This window comes from Podarcis tiliguerta, assembly GCF_965153285.1.
Source record: "Podarcis tiliguerta genome assembly, chromosome: 3".
Lineage (NCBI taxonomy): Eukaryota > Metazoa > Chordata > Lepidosauria > Squamata > Lacertidae > Podarcis > Podarcis tiliguerta.
Window position 1 is genome coordinate 116,954,392 of NC_139536.1, and position 26,781 is coordinate 116,981,172.

At 41.6% G+C, this 26,781-nt stretch overlaps 1 protein-coding gene across 2 annotated transcripts in view; it reads left to right on the forward strand.

Moving 5' to 3' along the window:
- Positions 1-7,160: 7,160 nt before the first annotated feature.
- The window catches only part of UGP2 (UDP-glucose pyrophosphorylase 2), a 31,621-nt gene continuing 12,000 nt past the window's right edge, over positions 7,161-26,781 (forward strand). The window contains exons 1-4 of one of the 2 annotated variants that reach the window (XM_083435370.1): positions 7,161-7,561; positions 15,465-15,592; positions 17,570-17,677; positions 18,441-18,626. In XM_083435370.1, coding sequence (XP_083291496.1) covers positions 15,479-15,592; positions 17,570-17,677; positions 18,441-18,626 — 408 coding nt within the window. In that variant the 5' untranslated portion in view covers positions 7,161-7,561; positions 15,465-15,478. Of the gene's footprint in view, positions 9,261-15,464; positions 15,593-17,569; positions 17,678-18,440; positions 18,627-26,781 lie in introns of both variants that reach the window. The other variant, XM_083435369.1, reaches the window with a different exon arrangement.

The window sequence follows — 26,781 nt, forward strand, 5'->3', positions numbered from 1 at the left end:
TTTAGAAATGCATTTTACTTCCTGGAACCTGTTCTTATTTTGCAAATTCATGGCTTTAAAAGGAGAATTCTGATCTAATCTGATCAGAGACTGCTGTAGAGTAGCTTTAAGTAGCTTTAAGTGTGTGATAGAGAGAAAGTGCATTTCTAGTTAAAGAGAGCACAAGCGGGTGTATTTTGCTGCCCCTTTCTTTGGAAAATGTCTAGTTTCACAAGGGAAAATGATACCTGAAGCCTCCTACTCTACTTTTGCCAATGATTGTCTTGGAGGAAAAGTTTTACTGTTTCTATGTACTATAGTACTATTGAAAACTGCCATAAAAGGCCCCGGGGAGGGGAGTTTTTAAGTATCAGAGGAATGCTGCTGTGCTGATTGACAATAGATGAATAAATCCTTAAACTGCCATGAGTATTTTTAGCATCCTCATTTTTTCTGCCTACTTTTGGTTCTCCCCCACCTCCACATTCCTAAAAACTTTGCAAAAAAATGTATGTACGGTTAAGTATACAAATCTGACAATCTGAATCTCCCCCCACCCAGGCCTTTTTGGCTCCCTTCTGTTACATAGAAAATGTTGATGTTTTCTTTTCTATGTTCAACAATCTCTAATCATCTTCAGTAACTTTTCTTGACTGCCTTAAGAACTGATTCTCCACACACTTCATATTCTAGTCCACTTTGCATGGACTAGCTCATCTAAATATATATATATATATATATATATATTTGCTTTCGTAGATTTTCACGGGTACAGGAATGCAGGTTTTGGTGTCCTCGGGTGTCTTCCCGTGTAAAAGTTGGGGTGTCTAGGCGACGTTTCGACGAGGTCTCACTCGTCATCTTCAGGCTGGTGCTTTCGGCTTCTTGTTACTGGAACAGAGCAGGATCTCAGTGTTTGAGTTCCTATAAATACTGTTGAGGAGGTGTGGTGTATAGCCTCCAATGTTCTGGGCAGAGAGGAGGTTCCCAGGCTAGTGTGCCTTTTCTTCTTTTGTTCCTTAATTACTTGAGGGATATCTTGAGTGATTTCTTGAGTGATTTCCTGAATCCCACTTAGGTGGGTCATTAGGTGTGGATTAGTTGCTAAAGCCTTCGTGTCTTGAACTCTTGAACTTTGTGAAGAGTTTTTCTGAGAAGATGGCTGTACTGCACTTGGTTGTGCTCTGGCTTGGCTTCGTGTATAGGGGCGAGCTGTGGTTTTGTGGCCTGTGCCAGCCAGATCTGTGTAGGGATTGCAGGGGAGTGCAGCATCCGGAGGTGCCACCCTGGTTTGGCTACTGGATGGTGTCCACAGATAAACTACAGACACCATCCAGTAGCCAAACCAGGGTGGCACCTCCGGATGCTGCACTCCCCTGCAATCCCTACACAGATCTGGCTGGCACAGGCCACAAAACCACAGCTCGCCCCTATACACGAAGCCAAGCCAGAGCACAACCAAGTGCAGTACAGCCATCTTCTCAGAAAAACTCTTCACAAAGTTCAAGAGTTCAAGACACGAAGGCTTTAGCAACTAATCCACACCTAATGACCCACCTAAGTGGGATTCAGGAAATCACTCAAGAAATCACTCAAGATATCCCTCAAGTAATTAAGGAACAAAAGAAGAAAAGGCACACTAGCCTGGGAACCTCCTCTCTGCCCAGAACATTGGAGGCTATACACCACACCTCCTCAACAGTATTTATAGGAACTCAAACACTGAGATCCTGCTCTGTTCCAGTAACAAGAAGCCGAAAGCACCAGCCTGAAGATGACGAGTGAGACCTCGTCGAAACGTCGCCTAGACACCCCAACTTTTACACGGGAAGACACCCGAGGACACCAAAACCTGCATATATATATATATATATATATATATATATGCAGACACCATCCAGTAGCCAAACCAGAGTGGCACCTCCAGATGCTGCACCCCCCTGCAATCCCTACACAGATCTGGCTGGCACAGGCCACAAAACCACAGCTCGCCCCTATACACGAAGCCAAGCCAGAGCACAACCAAGTGCAGTACAGCCATCTTCTCAGAAAAACTCTTCACAAAGTTCAAGAGTTCAAGACACGAAGGCTTTAGCAACTAATCCACACCTAATGACCCACCTAAGTGGGATTCAGGAAATCACTCAAGAAATCACTCAAGATATCCCTCAAGTAATTAAGGAACAAAAGAAGAAAAGGCACACTAGCCTGGGAACCTCCTCTCTGCCCAGAACATTGGAGGCTATACACCACACCTCCTCAACAGTATTTATAGGAACTCAAACACTGAGATCCTGCTCTGTTCCAGTAACAAGAAGCCGAAAGCACCAGCCTGAAGATGACGAGTAAGACCTCGTCGAAACGTCGCCTAGACACCCCAACTTTTACACGGGAAGACACCCGAGGACACCAAAACCTGCATTCCTGTACCCGTGAAAATCTACGAAAGCAAATATATATATATATATATACACATACATACATACCCCACCCATCTGGCTAGGTTTCCCCAGCCAGTCTGGGTGGCTTCCAACATCCCTAAACTGTTATATAGCGGTGTTAGATAGAAACATGAGAGATCCCAATCAATTTCTACTTCAAACAACAGACAGTATGTATGAAGAAATAAAGGCTCATCTAGGAATGCTATTCCTGTTTATAGTTGTGGATACTTTTAGGTAAAGAGAAGGATTATAAAACAGAGAACAGAACCTTTATACACACATACACCCCCCCCCCACACATATATACATACACACACAATACTTTTCCATCTCACAACTTGCACATTCAAATATGAAACCTTGAAGAGCATTTGGCTTTCCTTTAATTATTAATCACCATGCTTTATGGTAAGGGTAATGGATTCTGGATCATTCAAGCAACCTGGATGTAAATGGTTAGCTGCTTGCTTCTGAGTGTTCCTTGACACTATTTTTAGTTTGCAAGAATGATGTTCTCAGAGATTCCTCAGAGAATAGCTCAGGAATATAAAATAAAATTTATGTACTGAGATGAAAGCCAATGCTTGTACTTTATATGAAGCTGTTAAATGTCAGAGAATTAAAGAACCTTTAAAAATACAAATAGTACAACACCACTGGCAACTTAACAGCACTGGGTTTAGTTCTCTAGTTCATAACTTTCTTACTTTTCAAGGCCTCCTGCTTGTCTCTCTCTCTCTCTCTCTCTGTGTGTGTGTGCACCTATTCTCACACCCATGCACCTCCTTAACACACTAAATTATACAAATCTTTCCTTGTCTTGATAGTTGGTGCCTGAAGCTAATGTGGTAGATTCCTCTTTTATTGAAGTTCCTCCAGATTCCTGGAGTTCCTTCTTTGGGGCTCTTAAACCATGTTAGGGTCCAATATGACCTTTGTAAACAATGCCTGAAAAGCTTTCTTTGTTTAGTTACGACTGATTCACATGACCTTTTCAAATACATTTATGCTAACCTATGCTGACTCTTCAGTAGATTTGCACATATCAATATAGTCGTGTATAATATTCACAGCATGTCCAGAGAGCAAGTCAACTGATGGGGGGGGGGGTTGAAAAGTGAATTCCCGCAGCATGTATTGAATCCCAAAGTGACTATGTATTGAATAAGATGTGTGCAAATCTACTGGGGGAAAGCGAATGTGTCTTCTGAACAGGTGATAAATTATAAGGGGATGTAGCCACATGGATACATTGAAAGCAACGACCTGTTTTATTTATCTTTTACCGTGTATTCATATAAGGATCTGTGTAGATTTAATTACAGAATTGGTGCTGGAATAAGGAAGAAAACATGAACAAGGTGTCAGACAAGTTTAGAGTGTAGAAATTTGTAGCTTTTAAATTTATGGTTTTTTGGCAGACTTCCTCTCCATGCAATAAATCTGCTATGAAAGGACTAACTGTGCCTAGAGAAGAAGGCAGGAGATGCCTCACTCACGTGCTTTCTGGATCTAATATTAAGGCAGGCTAGAATTTGAACTTGTCTACATTTTAACATGTATTTGTCACAAAACTTTATTTGTTATTCTCTTAATAAATATACTATATACCACTTGAGATTGCTGCAGCAAGGCAAAACAGATGCACACATAATGAATCTAGCTCTCTGGGAAATATAATTGCTAAGTAAACAGTGTAATGTTCTACTCCTCCCTTTAAAGCCTCCCTCAATGGAACTTCTTCTCTCATCAGGCAAGATCCCAAAATGATGTGATCAAGTAGACTGGCCAAAAGAACAGGCATAAACAATTTGTCGTATGTCCATTCTCTGAATAGTTGTAAGGTTTTATAAGGGAGGAAATTAGAGGGCGTATTCACACAGTCCTAAATTACAGAATCAATATAGGGCACATGGGAATGGCTGCTTCAGGCTACAACAGGTCACACATATGTGGAAAATATGGGTTTACAAACATGCTGCATCACTGTGACTTAATGAAACAGGCTTGGGGTTAATAGAAACATCTGCTACAACCCACTTTACTACAGTTTAGTGCAGGGATGAGGGAAGTTGCGGCCCTCCAGGTATAGTTGGATTACAACTCCCATAATTCCTGATTACTGACCATGCTAATTGGGATGGGTGGGAAGGCCACAACTTCCCCCATCCCTGATACAGTGTCAAATAAGGAATCATAACCAGGTAGGCACATATGTTTTGCTGAAGCTTTGTAGATTAAATAATGCTGCCAGAATTTTCCAATGAGGGTCAAGAAGACACAGGAATCACAGAAAGTTGAAGACAACCGAGCATTGATTGAAGAAGGAAATTTCTGGAGTGGAAAATTGGCCAGCTAGTCTCTAAAAGCCTGCCCTGAGTATCAGTCCAGAGCGTCACACCCTTTAGTGCCCTTTGGCATCACTCAAAGGTGACACACAAGACCACTAAGCCCCCTGAACCTCAGCTACTGATGCTGGGCTTCAATACAATTAGGTGTGACTTAGAACTTTATAGCCCTCATAGGTTTTTCTCATACATGGCAGAGCTCTACATCCAAGGGGAGCCTACATGCATGGAAGAGACTCTTCTACAGATGCAACCAGTGTTTTTTTCTTTTAAAAAATGTTTAGGGGTACTCTCATTTTGACTCAAGAAAATCATCATTTTATAGTTCATATCAGGAAAAATAAATACAGTAAATGGGCAAAAGTACAAAGATGTTTAGGGGTATGCATCCCCCTGCTTCCGCCAAGGAAAAAAGCAGAGGATGTAATCACAACACATGGAGAACAGGGGCACAATGGTGGGGATGAGGCTAGTGAGGGTGGCTGTTTTCCTGCTTGGTGCAATTATTATTGTTATGAGAGCTACATGTCGGGGAAGGGCTGTTGTCCTGGGAAGAGAGTTACCTGGCCAAGGCTTAGATTTTAGGCTCTTCTGCCCAGCTTCTGCAGGGCTGGGAGATCTGGTTTAGCTATCTGCCCTTGGAGATGGACTGAATGACATTCCTGAATAGAATTTACCAGTTCATTTATTCATAAGAAAGTTGTAACCTGCTCTACAATAGGAAAGAACCATCTCAGGGTAGCATTTAAATCACTACAATCTTGTCTGAATTGTGCTAGGAAACATACCAGTAAAACAGATTCAGGACTGGTAGATGTTCTCTAAAGTTGGTTTCATTTAGCTGAAGTCTAAACTCCTGAGGCATCTTCAAAAGCAGGCCCATATTATTGTGGTCAGGCATTCTCTGTTCAGGAAGGATTGTAGCTGGTGCAACGGCCTTAGCTGATGGAAGGTGCTACATGCCGCAAAGGCCTCATGGACCACAAAGCTGGATCCATCAGTAAACCCAGTGATTTTATGATTAATTGAAACATGAATTATTGGTTTTAAATAATTGAAACATTTAATTTAATTGACACATTAAATATTAGTTTTAAACAAATAGGAATCTTGCCATTTAATTTGATCCTAAACCTTTAATGAAATTTTAAAATACTACAACATATCATTAAATATTAGCATTGGATTGGGACTGTTTTAAGAAACTGTCCATTCTTCTTAGTCACATATATAGAAAAAACAAATAAGTTTACACCTCTTCTGAAGCATAGCATGAAGTGGGGGGCATGGCAAGAGGTTTAGAGATCTTTTAACTGCCATTGCAAAACCCAAAATATATTTTTTGAGTTTGCAGTAAGAGTTGTTGTTGTCCAACACAAAGATTGCTGCAACATAGCACTGCCCAAGAACATCATAAATATATTGTGTGATAATATTATGAATAGCTTTTAGGTCTCATAAATAAGACATTCCAGCTATATTAGTGAGTAAACACAAGGAGAGCGGTTCTGGACTACGTCTTACTGCCAAAGAGAAAGGGGCAGAAAAGGCTTTCAGAAGAGACGAATCTTGCATAAGCACAACCTGGCTTGCAGACTTGTCCCTCGCTCTCATCCATTCCACTAATAGCAGCCCAGCTACATTAGGACACCTGCCAGGAAGCGGTGAAGAAACCTGTCGATAAACCTGTGCTACCTAAAAGCCTTACTCCAATATAAGCGTACTTTAGAGTCGCAACCTTTTAAATGTTGCTTTATTGTTTATGGTTCATTGTGTTACATCATCAATATGTGTATGACATTTAGCTAAGTTTCTCCTTTCTATCAGGGTCGCATGTAGCAATGTTGGATCAGTGTCTGGAGACTGTAATGAGCTGGATGATTTGAATTTTAAACATTATTGTACTCTTTAAAGTGCAAGTAGATAAATAGGTACCGCTCTGGCGGGAAGGTAAACAGCATTTCCGTGCGCTGTGCTGGTTCGCCAGAAGCGGCTTTGTCATGCTGGCCACATGACCCAGAAGCTGTACGCCGGCTCCCTCGGCCAATAAAGCGAGATGAGCGCCGCAACCCCAGAGTCGGTCACGACTGGACCTAATGGTCAGGGGTCCCTTTACCTTTACTCTTTAAAGTATTGTTGTCTTGTCTTTTTGTAAACCGTTTTGAGGATTTAAAAAAAATAATCAAGCGGTGTATAAATTTTGTGAAACAAATAATAAACAATAATTTGTTTCGTAAAATTTATATACACAGCTTGACTGTAAAGCCAACAAACCCTCCTCCAAGACAGGAGAATCAAGGCGCCTGTCTCGGAATAAAACCATTTGATAACGGCGGGGACCCCCCCCCCCGCACCGCCACGCGTGGGGAAAAGGCTCGCGGGGTCTTTTTCGCTCCTGAACGCCAAAGCCACGTCAGCCAAGGGCGAGCGGGCAGCCAAGGAGAAGCTCCTGCAGGGAACCCAAGGCCGGCGAAAGGCCCGCCCTCCTGGCTTGGCCTGCTTTCTGATTGGCGGCGGCGCTGCCCTTCAAGGCCTGCGGAGAGGGCGCTTCCGTTCGCGAGGGGCCCGGAGGCCGGGGAAGAAGAAGGAGGCCGCTGCGCTGCTCTTTTGCCTCAGCTGCTGCTGCTGCTGGCGCGGCGCTCCTCGTCCTCCTCCAGCCCCTTTGCTGCCTAGGAAACACGCCGTTGAGATATACAGTATAGATAAGATAAATCTATTTCCCCCACCACAAGCAGTGCCTCCCCCCGCCCTCGGGAAATAAGTGAAACTTGGAAAAGGGGCGGAAAGGAGGTAACGACCATCTACTGGCTTCGGGGGGGGGGTCTCCGCCGCCATTGCCCCTCCTCCCTCCGTGGATGGCGCCTCCCCGTCACGCAGCGCCCGTCTTCGGGGGAGGAGGCGGCGGCGGCGGGCCTCGTGGGCGTGTGGTGCCCGCCATGGCGGGTTCTTCTGCGGCTACAAATAGCGAGGCGGGTTTGGGGGTGGGATTTGGGGCGATGGGTCGGGAAGCCGCCTCGGGCGCCAAGGTCGCTCCCGCTTCTTCCTCCTTCCCCCGCCATTTCCCCTTCTGATGGCGGCTGCGCCCGTCTGTGGGGAGCCCCGAGAAGCGCGACCCCCGCAGCAGCCTCCGCCCGGGGGGAGGGCGCCGCCAAGAACGGAGCTCTTCCTTTTCCAAGGAATTCTAGCGGGGGGGGGGCTGGTGTTCCGCAATTATGGCGCTGGGCACGTTCTTCTTGCCCGGGGGGAGGAAACGCGTGTCCCCCCCCCCGAAACGCACACCAGCAGCCCCGCCACACATTTGTGCCGCCGCCTGCAGCTTCTCCAAGTAGTGCAGATGGTTCAAGTGCGCCAAGTCTTCCTGTCGCCCCCGGGATGGGGGGAGCCAGAGAAAAGGGGCAGCAGATCTGCGCCGAGCCAGGAAGGACTTGCGCGCCGCGTGGGAGGAATCCGGCGCGTTTGCCTCGGCTCAGCAAAGTCCGCCCGTGCCAGTTTCGCAGGAGCTTTTCAGTCCATCTTTTTTGAAAATTCAGGACACGTGGCCTTACTGTAAAACAATGCCAACCTCTGCGGGGCTTCCTCCTGAGGAAAGACAAGACCCCCCCCCCCCCATGATAAAATGTCCGTCCAACTCCTAGGATATATAGGAGAGAGCTGGACGGACATTTTATCGTGTGTGTTTTTGTCCTGTATTTTACTCAGGCGCACACCCGCAGAGTCTAAAAGCGCAACTCCTATCCAGGGAAGCAGGGCACCACATTTGGAAAAAGCAGGCTTGCTCTTCGAAGATTTCCCTTGAACCTCGGGGGCAGGCAGGAGGAGTTGCCGGGCATCCATGCCTATCGCTCCCCCAGCCACCCCTTGGCACGCGGAGAAGAGCGAGCTGAGCCTCCTCAATGCGCAGCGGCCCTTCCGAGCAGAGAAGGGGCGCGAGGCCGGCTTGGCGGGGGGCTCCTGGCCCGAATCCGGAAGGGGAGATCCCCCCGGGGAGCCGCCTGCAGCGGGGCGCCGCGAATCAGAGAGGCTGGGGAGGCGCCGGCCTTCCGCGGGGAAAGGGGCGGGCGAAAGGGTGGTGAGACTCAGTTTTAGGCCCGCCTCTTTCATTGAGGAAATTTAAATTCTTTGTGGTTTTTCCCTCTTAACCAGCTTGCCCTATTCATTTATTTCCGAGGGCAGATGTAGAGAAGGATCGGGGAAATCGGGCACGACGTGAAAATTCTTTTAGCGGTTTTTTGCGGGGGAGCGGGGTAGTTTATTTTGGTTTTTAATATATATATATATTCGTAACCTATTCTCGATGCTTTTAAACTGAGATATACACGAAGCAGGGCGGCAAGGACAAACAACAACAACAACCTCCCAAACCAACCTTCCTATTTTTCCGAGCGTTTCTTGTAATTTTTGTGGGGAGAAGCGTGTCTTAAATATTTTCTATATTTATAAAACAAGAGTATCCCCCCATAAAGCTCTAAAATGTCGTCATTTGCAAAAGGTAGGAATTACTTAGTTTTTCTTTAAAGCTGCATGATGCCCGGGGTTCTGTGTGTTTTTAAATAAAACAGCTCTTTTTCCCAAGCAGAGGCTGCAGAAATGCAGTGGTGATGGGTGGTGAAAGGAGGAGGCTTGAAAGGGAGTATCATTGGGTTAATTAAGCATATCTTCTAGGTGTTGCTCGGGTGACAGCGGAGCACGGCCGCTTTCTCTCAGCTGATTCTTTTAGCTTGGGTGAGAGAGTATGTAGGCTTTCTTTTTCTCTTCTTTCAATGCATAACATTGCAAAACCGGACTGAAGGGTCTTGTAGCCGCTGCCTCTGAATCTGGCCAATTGCCGGTGGGGTCTGTAACTGGCTCCGTCCAGATTGGTTGCCTGGCCTTTCTGTCCACAACAGTCAGTGGTCTTTAAACCTTTATCTACATGTCTTGTGGTTTGGTGTAATAGTTTCTGGTGAATTATAGCGTGAGATTTTTCTGGTAAGGTATGGCTGCCTCATTCCACGGGTTCTGTGTAAGTGGTTTGATTCTCGGAGACTTCTATTGCGAAATTTGGAAAAGTCCACAAGAAGACATTTCAGGAAGCCTGATGACTGATACATTTATTTTCTTTGAGAAAAAGGATTCTTGCAACAGTGTGAATTATTTCAAATTAAAAGTTTGTGCCCTTTTGTATGCCAGAAAAACTTTATAATTACCTACTTGGAGAAAACAGATCAGATTTTCAGTCCTTATGTGTAAATTGTGCAGAATACAGTACTTTGAACTGAGAGAATATATGAATATATAAAAAGTCAAGTATTGGTTTTTTTTTGGGGGGGGGTAAACTGTAGAATATATCGTATATGAGTGCAGTATGATTATGTCTTGCTTGTAGGCAGACTAATAAGAGAGCTAAGAGCAAGGTTGATTGAACCTGAAAGTCATCTACCTACAGCCAGTCAACTCTGTGCAACAAGGGACGATGAAATGTTCTCCTTATGTGTGCTATTGCACTTTTAAAGCCCAATACTGGAGGAGGCCATTTTGTGTATAAAAAGGGGAGGTTGCTTATGTTTCTCAAAGTGTCAGTTTTATTAGGTTAAAGGTAAATTTAATTGCCTTATTGGAATCGAAACAGTTGTATTTTTAGCATACATTTAAACACTTCAAAATGTCCCCTTCTATGCTTACAACCTGACATGGTATTTCCCAGCCTGCTGGAGATTTCTATCACTATGAGGAGAAGCTGAGGAGTTTATGCGTAACAGCTTCCTATTTTCTTTTGCTGAAATGGTTTGTAACTGTATGCTTGGGTGAAATTGCTTCATGGTACGTCAGATTTTATTCCCTTAAATGCAGAATGGGTGTAGTAGAATACATAAAATGCTGTGAGCTAATTTTAAGAAGGCTAAAATGTAGACTAAATAGACTAAGTGTTAGCTTGATCTGTAGGGAACAGTGTACACTGTGTACACCATTATATTTGATATTTTAAAAAGATAATTGCTATTTAACATTAAATTACTACAGCATATTGTTTACAGATGAGGTAACAGGCAATGGCCTACACATGACACTTGTGCTGTGTGGCTTAATTCTTTAGCCAGCAAAGTATTTTTAAAACCTGTGTGTTACTGGCTGCATAAATATATCTTGTATGACATATATTAAAAATCCCTCCTTGGGGCTACTTTGCTCTATGGTAATACCTGTTAACATTTCTGTAAACTAGTTTTTAAAAAGAAACTGTAACCAAGTCTCCTTTCTGTGCTGTGAGTTTGTATAGCGGATTCTATTCAGGCAAGCCAGGTTTGGCTTGTTTTTCTTGTTTTTTGTTTTGTTTTTAGGACTACTGTTTTATTTCAAGTTTCATACTTAGGGATTATTTTAAGCATTTAGGCAAAGTAATTTGATGGACCATTAGCTATTAAAACTCAGCTGCACACTTGGATTTAATATTTATTCAGGCAGATAATTGGTAGATGGGTGGAAAAGAATTTAGGATTTTACCCTTATTCATATGATAAAATACCATCAATTCCAAGGGAGAAAGAATGACTGAACTAAATTGCATAGCAAAAACTACATGATGCCAGAACTGTTGTCCTAAATCCTAAGAAGTGTGCAGGTATGGTTTTCATTGCAACATATAAAACATTTGGTATGGTGCTTTAAAAGATCAGTCTCCATAAAACACGGAGCGAATATCCAATGCATACCTAGTCCCAAAGAGGTCCCATTGAATTCAGTGGAAATTGTCTTGAAATAAAAATCAATAGGAATGGAATATCCTTTTGATTTCAGTGAAGTAGAGCTAAGTGCATGTTTAACCCTCCCACTGAAATGAGAGAGACTTGGGCTGGATCTTGCCTAGTCTTCCTCTAAATTCAATATTCACAGCAGATGATAACACTTAATTTTTACATGAGCAATTTATTTGGACAGATTATTGGGCCTTAGCTCACATAAGCATGATTTCCAACTGTTTAACCAAACCCTTCTTACTGAATGTGACCCTAATATAAATTTGGGACATGTATTAATAAGAGTATTGCTAGAAAAAGAGACCACCTTTCTTCTTGCACTTAACATTTAACTTCTTGCACTTAACATTTAACACTTAACACTTGCCTAACGATCACACTCATCACATTGTTAGTCAACAACTGTCTCTGAATTGTTTAAGAAGGCATGTAATTGGTGATGTGTTAGCCAGGGCATTTGGGTGTCCCCTAGTTTGTCTTTTATTTCTTGTGTTAATATGGGTTTGTTATTTTGTAGAAGTCTGTTAGGTGGTATAAGCCTTTGATTTGCCATGTTTCGAGTAGTAAAATCAGCTGCAACTGGGCCCTTGACAACCTTCGAAAACCTCCTAACAACAAAGGGATGGTATCTGCAGTATACAAAATACTACTCCAAAATCCCACAAACCCCCTATATGTAATAAAAAAACAATGGGGGAATGACATAAGCTATGAGATTAACCCCACCTAATGGACCAGAATGTGGTCTAAACCTTTCAAATCCATATCGGCGAAAAGAAAAGAACTCAATCTGAAACTCACAGGTGGTACCTAACACCACGGAAACTAATGCTAATACAGTGGTACCTCAGGTTACATACGCTTCAGGTTACAGATTCCGCTAACCCAGAAATAGTGCTTCAGGTTAAGAACTTTGCTTCAGGATGAGAACAGAAATCGTGTTCCGGCGGCGTAGCAGCAGCAGGAGGCCCCATTAGCTAAAGTGGTCTTCAGGTTAAGAACAGTTTCAGGTTAAGTATGGACCTCCAGAACGAATTAAGTACTTAACCTGAGGTACCACTGTAAGCTCAGGAACCTCACCAAAATGCTGGAGAGGATGCACCTCCCCAGGCACGTACCTCCACATGTGGTGGGAATGTCCTAAAATCCAAATCTTCTGGACATCAATCATACAAGAAATATGCAAAATAACTAAGCAAATATTAGAAGGCACTCCAGAACTGGCCCTACTAAACATCTTCCAAAACAATAGTGCCCACTCACAACACAAAAACTGCTTTGGAAAATCCTGGTGAATGATTTTCACCAAGAGATGGAGTGCAATCCTGTTACTGCTTCTAGACTCTCAGCAGCTTTTGATACCATCAGCCATGGTATCTATGCTTTGACAAAATGGGACTTTGACTTCCAGTTTCTCCAAATGGCAAAAAAGGAGTGCTAGTCCGATCATCTGACGGACTCGAGCCCCGTGGAGATACAGGGGGAAGGACCAAGGCGAGGTGCACCCCCTTAAAAGTCTTGAGAGGGTTCTCAACGTGTTGAGGGGTCCAGCAGTCTGCAAAAGGGCTCTCCTGCGACCCTCAAACCCCTGTTCTGAGAGGAACGGGGGGGACGGGACCGGTGATTGAGCGTGCGGACATGGCAGTATTGCAACTCTGCGGGAGCGAAGCCTCAAACTCCCCCCTGCAGCAGAGATCTTGCGAAAACCACATTTAAGCTGACGGAAACATAAAGAAGATTAATTATTGGATCTAACTAGGCTGAATTCGGCACTAGACAGAGGAATAAAAAGAAAGTCAGATTTCCAGCCTGTCACCTACCCTTTTTTACATTCCAGTGAAACTGTTAGGAGAGGTCATTTGGGGGCTAGAGCAGAGGACAGCTGCATATTCCTGCATTGTACGGGGTTGGACTAGATGATCCTCAGGGTCTCTTCCAACTCTGATTCTATGAAATCACATTTTGTATACAGAAAACACAATATCTTTTGTTTTATCTGCTTACCCCAGGGAGGCAGTAGATACCTTAACCAGGTATTTGGAGGCAGTTGTAGGATAAGGGCAAACAACTTGAAGTTAGTGGAAGACCTCTGATCTGATGAAGGTGTCCTTGGTCTATTGTTACCTATGGAAGCACAGGTGACCACTATATAGGAGGTCTGCCTTTGACAACAGTTTTGGAACTGGTGCAGAATTAACCCCCCACCCCAAATACTTGTGGGGGCCTGGTGGTTTGATCAGATCACACTAATTTTGCATTAGCTGCATTGTTTTCCCATTTATTTCCAAGTTCAATTTGGTATTGATTCTGACATGTAAACCTCAGAATGGTATATAATCTGATGATATGAAGGATTGTGTGTATGTATGCCCAAGAATGTGACCAAATGCTATGATTGGCCTTTAAAGCCCTGGTCAAGGTCTGTTGTTAAGGTTGATCTGGTTGGTGGGCTTTTGCGATGATGATGACATGCTTGTTGAATTTCCGCCTAGTTCTCTAGCTTGCAGCCTTTAAATGAACACTTTCTATGTTCATTTAATTTTTCATGATAATTTTTCAAATATGATTATTTACACTCCAAACTATGTGCACATAATTGCATTGTACCAAAAAGTTTTGGAATGTCAGTCTCTCTCCTTGTCTTCTGCTATAGTACATTACAGTGGTACCTCAGGTTAAGTACTTAATTCGTTCCGGAGGTCCGTTCTTAACCTGAAACTGTTCTTAACCTGAAGCACCACTTTAGCTAATGGGGCCTCCTGCTGCCACCACGCCGCCGGAGCACGATTTCTGTTCTTATCCTGAAGCAAAGTTCTTAACCTGAAGCACTATTTCTGGGTTAGCGGAGTCTTTAATCTGAAGCATATGTAACCTGAGGTACCACTGTAATTGCAACACTTTCCTCCCTGGAAAACAAAAGTGGCTATTGCATGCTTAACAGAGGAATTAGAAAGTGCCACATACCTTCTGATATAATGAAAGCCATTAAGCACGTTAGAGCTATTTCCACATAAAACAAAAGTGCTCTGGGCAATTATTGCAACACCTAGAAATGCCTTTCTGTTGAATCAGGAGTGTTGTAAAATGAAAAGCAAAGTTTGCATGTTGAAACAGACATTTTCATCTATGGATGATTTTGAACTTTGTTCACAATTTCTATTACAAAAGAAGATGTGTGTTTCAGAATCTCACTTATATTTTTCACTTCAATTTTCCCCCCTAGAGCTGCATTCCCAAACTAATCTTGTGTTTTTTCCTGAGACTATCAATATGTTCAAGGCATTTATGCATTAAAAAGAGGAGTTTGATTAAAAAATTACCAATATGTTCAAGGCATTTATGCATTAAAAAGAGGAGTTTGTTTAAAAAATTACCAAAGCAATATAAGGCGAATCAGCACTCTCAGGCTTCATACTAGATGCTGATTTTGTTCTCTGCATGTGTGAAATAAGTGGCTTTAAGAAACAAAGTAAACACAGATGAGAGGGATAGAGCAATTCACTTTTTGTGTTGCTTAGTAATGGCTGAATACCTGGATAAGGGGATGTTTTTAAGGGAGGGAGATAATAACAGACAAATTACGGGAGGCTAACTGTCATGGAGCATGACAGTTCATGAGCAGGTTTCTATTTTTATATGACATATTTTGTATTGCTTGGCAAATCTGCAATGCTTGGCTATTGAACGGCCTGATGCCCTTGCTTGCAAGATTGCTATTAGTTCTTAGATTTTTATTGATGGCCACATTGTCTGTTACTTCAGTACATACACAAATGGAAGTGCATCCTCTTCCTTTGGTCCATTGATTAATAAAATGGAAGCATGGTGTGACTTTTAATTCTGTAGAAAAGAAATCTGAAACAATACAAAACTGCTTTCTAACACATTCTTAGTTACCTACACTTTACCACACAAGCGTTTTGTTCCCATCTCTCTACCTCTCTCTGTTTTTTATACAGATTTTAGCAAAGCGATGTCTCAGGCCGGTACATCCCAATTCCAGGAAGCGATTAGACAAGAACTGGAATATTCCATGAAAGTGGAACTGGACAAGATACTTGGTACTGCACCACAGAATGAAGTGGAGGTAGGGACTTCAGTTATTTAAATGTGCACGAGGGAAGTGCTTTGGTATGACTTCTAAAAAATTAGAAGAATATTTGAAATTTGGGCAGATGAACATTTTCATGTTAAATTGGTTTAAGTTGCTTTGGGTTGCCTTAGGCAAGATAAAATGACTAACAAATTGAATAAATAATAAATAAATGGAATAAGTTATAGACCGACATCTTTGGACCTGCTAATCATGTAAAACTTACGCCTGTTGAGAAACTCTCTCGTTCTTTGGTATGTAGGTCCACAGGACTGTAGTAAAGTACAGTTGTATTTAGAATACAGTCTCTAGTATATTGCTTTTCATTTTGTTGAAACTAATGGTGTCTTAAGACTGGATCAGCTGATACATTTGCCCAAACTGTGTGATGACAGAGTGTGCTTTTTCTGCCCAGCCACTTGGGACATTTCCCTCACTCTGACATTGCAGACATCTGTGCTTGGATATTATGAGACATCAGTAGGACATTGTTGGATGTTACACAGTGGAAAATCCCAAGATGACTACAAGCTCTACATGTATAACTTGCATAACTGGGTGGATGGGCAACAAGTAGCAGATGAGAACCAGTGTAAGTGCAGACTGATGCCTTTGGGGACAAGTTTCCCAGCTTCACATGCACAGGATCTAATTAGCTGTAACTACCCTGTGAAGCTCACTGAAGTGAAAACAAAGCAAATTCCAGATTTCAAATTAGATAAGGGACAGGAAATTAAAACAGCAAGTATTAGAATATTATACAAATCAGAGATGCAGTTAATTTAGTATGTTATGTGTAGTTCAGGTAGTTGGTTGTATTTTCAGAAAGGATGATGTACAGCTAGTAAAGGCCATCTAAAATAAATATGGAATTAGAGAGCTTTTCTTGCCAGGAAAGGCTAATGTGGCTGGGACTTCATAGTTTAGAGAAAATACTCCTAAGAGAAGAAGTTACATCTTTGAACTTAGTAAAGAAACTTTTTTTTAATTTCTAAGAAATCTTTGCAACACCTTTGTAACATAATCTAGAAGTGCATTCAAACCATAATACAGTGAACAAATTTGCCCTTGCTTTTATTTAAAAATTATAAACTGCTTGACTCTTAACAAAAAAACACAAAGTGGTTTGATGTCTTGTGAGCTGCCTCCCTCCTGCCATGAGGTGGTGAAAGTGACTTTTTCTCCCTTGAAAACTACCCAGAGCTAAAGGGGAAAGTTGGAAGAGTGACACTCATTTCCTCTTTTAACTTACATGTGCTTTTCAGGGCTCAGAATTATTCTGCTGGATCCAACTTTTACCCAGTTATATTGGGAAAACAAAGTATTTGTGTGCTTTCTGTCTCTCTTGGGGAGGGGAGAGAAGTAACCAGATGTGGCGATGCCCATGGCACTTGCTCAAAAATGCATGTCTGTTCATGGGTGTATAAAGATTGTTGACCACTCTCATAATTAAGTAGAATTAAAAAACATTAAGAAAATGTGAAATGGAACAAAAACCCCTTGACCACCAACCTAAAAGGAAAATGTGAGTTGGGACTGCTATAACCATCATTGGGGGGAGGGTCCCACAATTAAGGCACTCCCATAAAAAAGGAGTGGTGTGACATTTATGAAAGATTAGAAGTGAGAATGAAGCATTTGTTTCTTGACAAAACTAATAATTGACATGGAATTCCCTAAAAGATGTGGTGGGTACTAGGTGAGATAGCTTTAAAGAAGAAATAGTCAAGTGTATTAATGTTAGGTTTATCAACAGCTATTGGAATCTGGTTATACCTCTGAGTCTCAAAATTTCTTGAAAGTTTGATGGAAGAGAACCCACCAGTCTCTTTTCCATTATAGGGTCTGTTTAATTTAATGGGAATTGTAAAGAAACTTGGTTTCACTGTGGCTTGCATTGGAGTTAATAGACACTTGTGCTCTTGGCTAATACTACTTTTAAAAAATTTGCCCTCTCATGTCTTCTTTCAGCACACCAAGAAAGATCTAGAAGGGTTTAAAAAGCTCTTTCACAGATTCTTACAAGAAAAGGGACCTTCTGTGGACTGGGGAAAGATCCAGAGGCCTCCAGAAGATTCTGTAAGTTGCAACATTATGTGAATAACCCCACTGCAGTGGATTTTGTTTGTTTTGTGACTCCACACCCTTTGCTTGCTGAATGGGCTGTAAAACCTTCCAGCAACCAAGTTTCCACCAACCAGTGTTCTTCCTCTACATGCTACATTGAAGTCAATAAATCGCATGACACACCAGCAGCTCACTATCCTCAAGATGTGAGGTGGTCTCCATCACTTAAGAGATCGTAGCCAATATTGGCAACTGACCCCTGGGTGGTGGAGATTGTTTCCAAAGCTTTCCTCCTCCTCCGCTGACAGCACCTCTCCCAACTGCGGCTCCTGTGCCTGCTCTTGCGAGAGGCGGGCTGCGGCGGTGGCACCAGCAGCGAGAAAGGGCTCCTTTCAGGCCGCTCGTCCCGCCACCGCTGCCCGCCTCACTCAAGTGCCGTATTTTTCGCCCTATAGGACGCACCGGCCCATAGGACGCACCTAGATTTGGGGGGGGGGGGAATAAAGGGGGGAAAAATTATTTCCCACCCCCAGGCCCGAGCTTCCCCCGACCCCAGCCCCCAGAATGGGACCCAGAGCAATGCCGAAGAGGGGAGGGTGAAGTGTGGGAGCTGAGACCACCTGCTGCTTATTCTCATCAGGATAAACCATGATTTAATCTCCGCAACAGGGTGAGCTCCCGTTGCTCGGTCTCTGCTCCTGCCAACCTAGCAGTTTGACACTTCAACCATGTAAATAACATGAATAATTCTTAAAATCCATTGTTTTCATTTCAGATACAACCGTATGAGAAGATAAAAGCGAGGGGGTTGCCTGATAGTGTTGCTTCAGTCTTAAACAAGCTGGTTGTAGTGAAACTGAATGGTGGTTTGGGCACCAGTATGGGGTGTAAAGGCCCCAAAAGTCTTATTGGTGTGCGAAATGAGAATACCTTCTTGGATCTCACAGTTCAGCAGATTGAGGTAACTTGTTTTTGTTTTCTCTTCGTTAATAAATCTTTAAAGTAGGGGCCTTTAGGTTGCTGCTGAATTATCTCCAACTCCCATCATCCCAGACAGTTGACCATGCTGTCTGGGGCTGATGGGAGCTGGAGCTACCTCTGTTTTATAGAAAACGTGAGTTGTGCAGGCACTATAATTTTTAATTGTTCAGAAATACTTAATTGTTACTACAATTTCATAAGTAACTAAGATTGTCACCCTAAATTTTTATAAGAAAAGCCCGTGGGCAGAGCATGTGGAAGCTTCCATTAAAGTTTGAAGCAAAACTTACTCTCTTTTTTTAATATTGGTCTACGTATAGTACAGAAGGATACCAGTTATATAGGGTTACTTCCCTGGGACAAATGGTTTATGAAATATCTATCTTTCCCTCCAAATGTCCAACCAAAATTGATAAGCCTGCTTTGAAAGTGAAAGGCTAGGTTTTTTTTGTTTTGATGATACGCCTTTTCCAAAGCAATGGACATTGTATTTTGTTAACTTTCTCGTTCATTGTTGATCATGGAAAGCAACAAGGATTTATACTAGTGCTTAAGTTTAATCATCCCCTCATATCCTGTTATTCTTAAATACTTCATTCAAATGCTGATATTGTATCAATGTTGTTAATTCCTTAAATTATTCCTTAAATTATTTTAATTGATACCCTCTTGTTTTAATAAATTTCTATAAGTTGTCCAGGGATGCGGGTGGCGCTGTGGGTTAAACTACAGAGCCTAGGACTTGCTGATCAGAAGGTCGGCGGTTCGAATCCCCTTGCCAAATATATTCAGAAATATCCTTTGGCCATGTGTTTCAATCTGTCTTGCCAATCACCAGAATCGACTGAAACACAAATACAGTGGTGCCTCGCAAGACGAAAAGAATCCGTTCCGCGAGTCTCTTCGTCTAGCGGTTTTTTCGTCTTGCGAAGCAACCCTATTAACAGATTAGCGCTATTAGCGGTTTAGCGGCTATTAGCGGCTATTAAAGGCTTAAGGGATTAGCGGATTAGCTGCTAAAAGGCTATTAGCAGCTTAGTGCCTTAGAAAAAGGGGGCGGGGAGCGAAAAAAATTCGCAAGAATCGCAAGACATTTTCGTCTTGCAAAGCAAGCCCATAGAGAAATTCGTCCTGCGAAGCGCATTGAAAAACAGAAAACCCTTTCGTCTAGCGGGTTTTCCATCTTGCGAGGCATTCGTCTTGCGGGGCACCACTGTACCATTCTTGGTAATACATTCATCTTTATAGTCGACAGTCTACTGAATAGTGAAAGATTAATTCTATTCCAAATTTGAAAAAAGTATTTTAATATCTTCCCAGGTTTTTAAATAATTATCTTTATACAAATTTATATTATTTGCTGTTGATCATACACCTAAAATACTTTACCTTTTTTCAGTCTTTAAACCAGATACATCTTGTAATTTGTTTTTACTCTCATCATTCATATTTTTAACCAAGAGTTTGTTTTTAACTTTATGAAGGATTTCATATCATGATGAGGTTTTGGGTTTGTATTGATTATGTCATGTATGACATTAGTCTAAAAAAACTTTTGGAGTAGAGATATTCTGCCATTATTCATCACTTAGCAGATGCATTTTTTCAAAAGGCATTTGAGATGTTTTGCTGTTGACTCTATATGTACTCTGTTCTCTGTTAATTTCAGACTTGGAACATGTTCAGAAATAGGTGGGACACTTGATGTTAGCAAAAAGGATATGAAGCATATTTTCAATAAGATAATATCAAAGAGCGCAGCTGTTGTACTTGGTGGCCACTGTAAATGAAACTGCAAGTTTTTTGTGACAGGCAAGTTTCATGAAGGCTTAGAAAGCTTCAGTATGTGACTGAGATGCTGGCACACGGTTTTGCCACCTGTGGTCACAGCAGCTACATGAAGTTGTGTAGCTTATACTTTCAAAATATAAGCAAGCTTGCAGAAACTCATCCTTCTCTACAAATCAGTTCAAAATAGGTTTTGAGTTGGGCTTTCATGTATTACGTTGTAGAATGAGAACTGCTAAGAATTTTTTTTGGGTGGGGGGGGGAACCACCAGATTAATTGAGAAGGCATAGTAGATTGGCAGAAATGCAGGAAATAGTCTGGGTGCTATCATGTCATTTTTTTTTTATAATAATATTTATTAAAGGTTTTATAGTTACAGAAAAAAAATAAGAGAGAAAAAAAGACAATAAAAAATTAACAGACAATACATCAAAAATAAAAAGAAAAAACAATACATCAAGACAACAAGAAAAAACAAAAACATTTAAAAATACATCCAATTTCCATATCTTTATCTTTCATTTACTTGTTTCCTCGACTTCCTCACACCTCCCTTTTTTGTATTCTAGTTCAGATTAGCTAATTCAGCAAATCCTTTCCCTCTTTCTCAACTTTTTGTTCTATAATTAATCTTGACACAATCTAACTTTATATTTTCCACTTTAACCCATTAACAATCAGTTTTTGCTTAATTCTTTATAACATTTCTGCTAAAACCATATAACTTTATTCCAATATTCTTCTAACATTCATTAATTTTGCAGTATTTCTGTAAATATACTTTAAATTTTTTCCAGTTTTCTTCCATCGACTCTTCTCCCTGGTCTCGGATTCTACCAATCATTTCCGCCATTTCCATATAGTCCATCAGCTTCATCTGCCATTCTTCCCGGGTGGGTAGATCTTGTGTCTTCCAATACTTTGCGATGAGTATTCTTGCTGCTGTTGTGGCGTACATAAAAAAGGTTCTATCCTTCCTTGGCACCAATTGGCTGACCATGCCCAGGAGAAAGGCCTCTGGTTTCTTCAAGAAGGTATATTTGAATACCTTTTTCATTTCGCTATATATCATTTCCCAGAAGGTCTTAATCCTTGGGCATGTCCACCAAAGGTGAAAGAAAGTACCTTCCGTTTCATTATGTTTCCAGCATTTATTATTGGGCAAATGATAGATTTTTGCAAGCTTGACTGGTGTTATGTACCACCTGTAAATCATTTTCATTAAATTTTCTTTTAAGGCATTACATGCCGTAAACTTCATACCTGTGGTCCATAACTGTTCCCAGTCAGCCATCATAATGTTATGTCCAACATCTTGTGCCCATTTAATCATAGCAGATTTGACCGTTTCATCTTGAGTATTCCATTTCAGCAGCAAGTTATACATTCTTGACAAATTCTTAACTTTGGGTTCTAACAATTCTGTTTCTAATTTTGATTTTTTCCACCTGGAAGCCTACTTTTTTGTCCAAATTATATTCCTCCATTATTTGATAATAATGGAGCCAATCTTGCACTCTGTTTTTCAATTTTTCAAAACTCTGCAATTTTAGCCTGTCTCCCTCTTGCTCCAGAATTTCCCAATATTTCGGCCATTTGGCCTCCATATTGAGTTTTTTCAATGCCTTCGCTTCCATTGGTGACAACCATCTTGGGGTTTTCATAGAATCATAGAATCATAGAGTTGGAAGAGACCACAAGGGCCATCGAGTCCAACCCCCTGCCAAGCAGGAAACACCATCAGAGCACTCCTGACATATGGTTGTCAAGCCTCTGCTTAAAGACCTCCAAAGAAGGAGACTCCACCACACTCCTTGGCAGCAAATTCCACTGTCGAACAGCTCTTACTGTCAGGAAGTTCTTCCTAATGTTTAGGTGGAATCTTCTTTCTTGTAGTTTGTATCCATTGCTCCGTGTCCGCTTCTCTGGAGCAGCATAAAACAACCTTTCTCCCTCCTCTATGTGACATCCTTTAATATATTTGAACATGGCTATCATATCCCCCCTTAACCTCCTCTTCTCCAGGCTAAACATGCCCAGCTCCCTTAGCCGATCCTCATAAGGCATTGTTTCCAGGCCTTTGACCATTTTGGTTGCCCTCCTCTGTACACGTTCTAGTTTGTCAGTGTCCTTCTTGAACTGTGGTGCCCAGAACTGGACACAGTACTCCAGGTGAGGTCTGACCAGAGCAGAATACAGTGGCACTATAACTTCCCTTGATCTAGATGCTATACTCCTATTGATGCAGCCCAGAATTGCATTGGCTTTTTTAGCTGCCGCGTCACACTGTTGGCTCATGTTAAGTTTGTGGTCAACCAAGACTCCTAGATCCTTTTCACATGTACTGCTCTCAAGCCAGGTGTCACCCATCTTGTATTTGTGCCTCTCATTTTTTTTGGCCAAGTGCAATACTTTACATTTCTCCCTGTTAAAATTCATCTTGTTTGTTTTGGCCCAGTTCTCTAATCTGTCAAGGTCGTTTTGAAGTGTGATCCTGTCTTCTGGGGTGTTAGCCACCCCTCCCAGTTTGGTGTCATCTGCAAATTTGATCAGGATGCCCTTGAGTCCATCATCCAAGTCGTTGATAAAGATGTTGAATAAGACCGGGCCCAAGACAGAACCCTGTGGCACCCCACTAGTCACTCTTCTCCAGGATGAAGAGGAACCATTGATGAGCACCCTTTGGGTCCGGTCAGTCAGCCAGTTACAAATCCACTGAGTGGTAGCATAGTCAAGACCGCATTTTACCAGCTTCTTTACAAGAATATCATGGGGCACCTTGTCAAATGCCTTGCTGAAATCAAGGTAGACTACATCCACTGCGTTCCCTTCATCTACCAGGCTTGTAATTCTGTCAAAAAATGAGATCAGGTTAGTCTGACATGACTTATTTTTCAGAAATCCATGCTGACTATTGGTGATCACAGCATTCCTTTCTAGGTGCTCACAGATTGTTTGCTTAATGATCTGCTCCAGAATCTTCCCTGGTATTGATGTCAGACTGACTGGGCGGTAATTATTTGGGTCCTCTCTTTTCCCCTTTTTGAAAATAGGGACAACATTTGCCCTCCTCCAGTCTGCCGGGACTTCGCCTGTTCTCCAGGAATTCTCAAAGATGACTGCCAGTGGTTCTGAGATCACATCTGCCAGTTCTTTTAATACTCTTGGATGCAGTTCATCTGGCCCTGGAGACTTGAATACATCTAAACTAGCCAAGTATTCTTGTACTATCTCCTTAGTTATTCTGGGCTGTGTTTCCTCTGCTGAATCATTTCCTCCAAATTCTTCAGGTCGGGCATTGTTTTCTTTATCGGAGAAGACTGAGGCAAAGAAGGCATTGAGGAGTTCAGCCCTTTCTGTGTCCCCTGTTTGCATTTCACCATCTTCTCCTCTGAGTGACCCCACTGTTTCTTTGTTCTTCCTTTTGCTACGAACATACCCATAGAAGCCTTTTTTGTTGCTTTTAACCTCTCTAGCAAGCCTGAGTTCATTTTGTGCTTTAGCTTTTCTGACTTTGTGTCTACACGTGCTGGCTATTTGTTTGAATTCCTCTTTGGTGGTTTCCCCCCTTTTCCATTTTTTGTACACATCCTTTTTTAATCTTAACTCAGTTAAAAGTTCTTTAGATAGCCACCCTGGCTTCCTTAGGCACCTTCCATGTTTCCGTCTCATTGGTATTGCCTGAAGTTGTGCTTTTACTATCTCCCTCTTAACAAACTCCCAGCCATCATGAACTCCCTTTCCTTTTAGTATTACTGTCCATGGGATCTCACCCAGCACTTCCCTAAGTTTTATGAAGTCGGCTTTCTTAAAGTCAAGAAATTGAGTCCTAGTATTATTATTATTTTCTAACAAATCCTTGTATCTTGTCCAAACATTAAACAATGCTTTTCTAATAATATGATTTTTAAAAGCTCTGTGAACTTTGACCTTGTCATACCATAAATATGCATGCCAACCAAATACATTATTAAAACCTTCCAAATCTAAAAGATCAGTGTTTTCAAGAAGCATCCATTCTTTCAGCCAGCAAAATGCGGCTGATTCCTAATATAGTTTGAAGTCTGGCAGGGCAAATCCCCCTCTTTCTTTAGCATCTGTTAATATCTTGAATTTTATTCGAGGTTTCTTGCCCTGCCAGACAAATCTGGAGATATCTCTCTGCCACTTCTTGAAACAGTCCACTTTGTCCACTATTTGCAATGTTTGAAACAAAAACAGCAACCTTGGCAATACATTCATCTTTATGACAGCAATTCTACCTAGCAGTGATAGTTTTAAATTTGACCATATTTCTAAATCCTTTTTCACTTCAAACCAGCATTTTTCATAGTTATCCTTAAACAAGTTCACATTTTTCGCAGTCATATTAACCCCCAAATATTTCACTTTCTTAGCCAATATTAGTCCTGTCTCCTTCTGAAACTTTTCTCTCTCCATCACAGTTAAGTTTTTCTCTAAAACCTTGGTTTTCATCTTATTTAGCTTAAAGCCTGCTACCTGACCAAAATCTTGAATTAATTCCAATGCTCTTTTAGTACTAGATTCTGGCTCCTGTATGGTCAATACCAAATCGTCAGCAAATGCTTTCAATTTGTACTGTTTAGCCCCAACTTGTATACCTTTAACTGATTGGTCCCTTCTTATCATGTTTAGCAAAACCTCTAGGACCGATATAAAGAGCAGTGGAGAGATTGGGCACCCTTGTCACGTTCCTTTCTCAATCTTAAACTCTTCCGACACCACATTATTCACAATTAATTTGGCCTTCTGTTCTGCATAAATTGCACCTATACCGTTTCCAAAACCTTCACCCACCCCCATCCCCTGTAAATTCTTTTTCATAAAACTCCAAGAAATATTGTCAAAGGCTTTCTCCACATCCACAAATATCAAAACTGCTTTAGTGTTGATCTTCACTTGTAGTTTTTCAATAATATTAATTATATTCCTCGTATTGTCAGACAAATGTCTGCCCGGGAGAAAGCCCGCTTGATCTTTATGAATTACTTCTACTAATACTTTTTTTAGTCTTTTAGCCAAAATATCTGCAAAAATTTTGTAATCCACATTAAGCAGTGATATGGGGCGGTAGTTCTTAAGTTGTGTCTTTTCAGTCTCTGTTTTCGGTATAAGTTATCATGTCCTTTTTGTAGTATGTGACCTTCCGGGTGTTTTTTACTTGCTTTGTTTTTAAGAAACCCAATCATCATAACTTCTTGTGCCTAAAACTACTTACCCAAAGGTGTAAAATTGAGCAGTTATGTAAAAACAGCAACATTAATTAAAAGACAATGAAATTGACATTCCATTCTCCATTGCAATCACAATATGTTTCTGAGTAGTTACAGTGAAACATTTGAAGAGGGCAGCAGGGAGGGTCAGTGAAGTGCCCACTGTGGATCTGATTCAGAGCAAAATAGATAGTAACTGACTGAGAAGGTCCTCAGAAGTAGATTGAAGTTGTTGGGCTCATTCACATTAGAGGAGGTGATTCCTGAGAAATCTTTGATTCCAGGGCTTTTTTTTAGTCTAAAGTCATTGAAGATTATAAAGAACCAGCCTGATACGGTCTGGTGTGCTGGCCTAAGCAGAAACCTGATCTCATTACAGTCATACCTCGGGATAAATAGGCTTCAGGTTGAGCACTTTCGGGTTGCGCTCCGTGGTTTCGCCACTTGCGCATGTGCAGACGGTCAAAATGACGTCATGCGCGGAAGTGGCGAACCGCAGACGCGCTGTCGCGTCTTACGATCTGTTCAGGATGCGAACGGGGCTCCGGAACAGATCCCGTTCGCATCCTGAGGTGCCTCTATATTTCAAATATTTATAATTTGCCCTTTAACAAAGCTCTTAGAGTTGACTAAAATACAAAATGCAAGTCCTAAAAAAAATGAAGCAATCTCAGTCTTTGGGGCAGCAATAAAAAACTAGAAACATATAAAACTGTTTTTACCACGTCAGACCATTGGTCCATCTAATTCAATATCGTCTACACTGACGGGGTTTCAGATAAGCGACTCTCCTAGTCCTGCCTAGAGATATTGGAACTTGAACCTGGCACCTTCTGCATGCACAGCAGAGGTTCTGTCACTGAGTTGTGGCCCAAACTGAACATACCTTGCCTTTTTTTCCTATGGGGACTCAAGGCATATAAAAATAAGAACTGCTAAAAACATAGAAAAAGCTCATTAAAAAAACTGTTAAACATGGATAGAAGTAAAACAATAAACACATATAAAATCTACTAAAACTAAAACTATACCAATAATTACAATAATGGCACCCGCCTGTTCAACAAAAACAGTCAGTTCCCCAAAGGAGTCTTCACCTGCCAGCAGAAGGA